Genomic DNA, 2,500 nt, shown 5'->3' with positions numbered 1-2,500 from the left:
GAGCAGCCACCTGTCTCCAACACACTGGATCAAAAGATTGGCATAGACTGTGGAGCTGATGGCAAAACACACACACACACACACACACATCATCTCTGGCCCTCCCGGGTTGCTTTCCCCAGTGATAATTAACAACTCCGAGTGTGTGTGTGTGTGTGTGTGTGTTTGTGTGTGTGTGTGTGTGTGTGTGTGTGTGTGAGAAAGAGCTGTGAATTAGAATTAACGCTGACTAAATAGCTGTCAATGTTTGATTACGGGCAAAGACAGAAGAGGAGAGAAGGGAGAGGGTAATGGGGGTCGAAAAGCAGGTGCTTGTCCAAGAACCTCTATCCATCGTACACAGCTCTGAGAGGGAGGGAGGGAGGGAGGGAGGGGAGGGGGGGGAGAGTTCCTGGCTCTCTCAATCTCTTCTCTTTCTCTCTAACAAAGGCTAATTGTGAGATTCCCACCTGTAGTTCTGCTGTGCCAAAGTTGCCCAAGAAAAGCCCCTCGACAGAAAACGTCTCGAACGAGTAGTTATTCATTCCACTAACTGTTGTATTGTTAACGGTATAATTACATGTCAAGGTATTGATGGAGGTAGACTGCTACTATCACTGTGCCACCTTATCTTATTGTTCTTGCTTTTTTTCTATTATTATTATTATTATTATTATTATTGCATTGTTAATTATTGACTGCCTATTGTCGCATTGTTGAGGAGTTGCTCGCCCTAAATCATTTAATTGCGCTGTATCTAGTATATTGTGTATTTGACCAATAAAAAATGTGTTTTGATTTGATTGGACTTGCTTCAAGCTGATGCAGGCTGATGAGACCAGACGACAGCAAAACGCCTGTCTCAACACTTTGGTTGACAGCGTACTAAACTCTAATAGGTTCACTAAACTGTTAAATAACTTAATAAGCTCCCTGATCTGCTCCCTGTTGGACATGGCTGACCAGACGCTGCTCAACACAATTATCACTTCAGGTCCGTGTCGAGGTGTTGTGACTCACCGCCACAGCGATCCTGCCCAGCACATGCTCTGGGATCCTCCTGTACACGTCCAGAGAGCCACCTACACACACACACACACACACACACACACACACACACACACACACACACACACACACACACACACACACACACACACACACACACACACACACACACACACACACACACACACACACGTCAAATATGGCATTCAATATGGCTGTAAACTCATGTCCCGGTATAGGGCAAGTGAATCATGTTTGGAGGATGAAGGGAGAGAGATGGGGTGATGACTTGAGGAGCACGGTTGATGGAGCATGCTGACGCTGACAGGCTGTCCACTGAGGGACACGCTTCCTTAACACACACACACACACACACACACACACACACACACACACACACACACACACACACACACACACACACTCACCCTTGTAGCTTTTAGCAGACGCGCGTGCTAACCAGCAGACATTGTTAACACACACAAACTCTCCCCCTCTGTCTCTCTTTCTCTCTCTACGTAGATGTGTAAATGGACACAGGGTGGGGAGTGTTTCCCAGAGGGCAGCACTCTCTTTCTCTATGGAGCTCTGAGTGTGGGTACAGTCCCTGTGCTGACCAGCCACCTCAGCTTGACAGAGTAAGTCTGTTTTAGACAGAGTAACTCTAAGTCTATTGTAACCTTGTCCAGACAGAGTAAGTCTATTGTAACCTTGTCCAGAGAGAGTAAGTCTATTGTGACCTTGTCCAGAGAGAGTAAGTCTATTGTAACCTTGTCCAGAGAGAGTAAGTCTATTGTAACCTTGTCCAGACAGAGTAAGTCTATTGTAACCTTGTCCAGAGAGAGTAAGTCTATTGTAACCTTGTCCAGACAGAGTAAGTCTATTGTGACCTTGTCCAGAGTAAGAGGAAGACTCACCGTCCATAAACTCTGTGCATATGGATATCCTGTTCTCTACGAAGAAGGCACTGTAGAAGGTTATGATGAATGGAGAATCACACTGAAAACATACACACACAATCAAGACCGGTTCCACAGCAAAAGAAAGGATCCAAGCACACAATATTCTGTTCATCAGGTATGAATAGAGCAAATCACATAATACCCTTTGTGGCATACTGTACTTGAGGTGTTGAAAATGCAAGGAAGAATCATTGTACTTGTTCTGTTTGTACAGTGTGAGTTATAAACTCTGTCATTGATTTCTTCAGAAGTGGAAAGAATGACCTTGTCTCAGGCATTTCCTGGTTTCAGTCAGCATTCCTGAAAAGATGGGCACCGCGTAAAAAAAACAAAACACTTTGCATTCACGTGAACCCTGCATTCACGCCGGCTTTGCTGTCATGAACATTGTTTTGCTCAAACTTATTGATCGTCCTTTAAAAAAATGCAATAAATGATCCACGGGTCATGTGAGTGTTTTTCCGGTGGCGATCTTTGGGAAATGCTGCCTGAAATCCGGTAATTCTTTCCAGTTGACTGTACCCCTATCTAAAAACAAAATGAGCAGAAGC

At 44.7% G+C, this 2,500-nt stretch overlaps 1 protein-coding gene across 3 annotated transcripts in view; it reads right to left on the bottom strand.

Moving 5' to 3' along the window:
* map2k5 (mitogen-activated protein kinase kinase 5) overlaps positions 1-2,500 on the bottom strand; it is a 55,869-nt gene that overhangs the window by 27,054 nt on the left and 26,315 nt on the right. For all 3 annotated transcript variants that reach the window (XM_083681109.1, XM_083681110.1, XM_083681111.1), the window contains exons 11-12: positions 1,905-1,986; positions 1,000-1,061 (exon numbers count right to left, since the gene is read on the bottom strand). In XM_083681109.1, the coding sequence (XP_083537235.1) occupies positions 1,000-1,061; positions 1,905-1,986 (144 nt within the window). The remainder of the gene's footprint in view (positions 1-999; positions 1,062-1,904; positions 1,987-2,500) is intronic.

This window comes from Argentina silus (assembly GCF_951799395.1).
Source record: "Argentina silus genome assembly, chromosome: 11".
NCBI lineage: Eukaryota > Metazoa > Chordata > Actinopteri > Argentiniformes > Argentinidae > Argentina > Argentina silus.
Note: the sequence above shows the minus strand (reverse complement) of the source record. Positions and strands in the feature narration are given on the sequence as shown.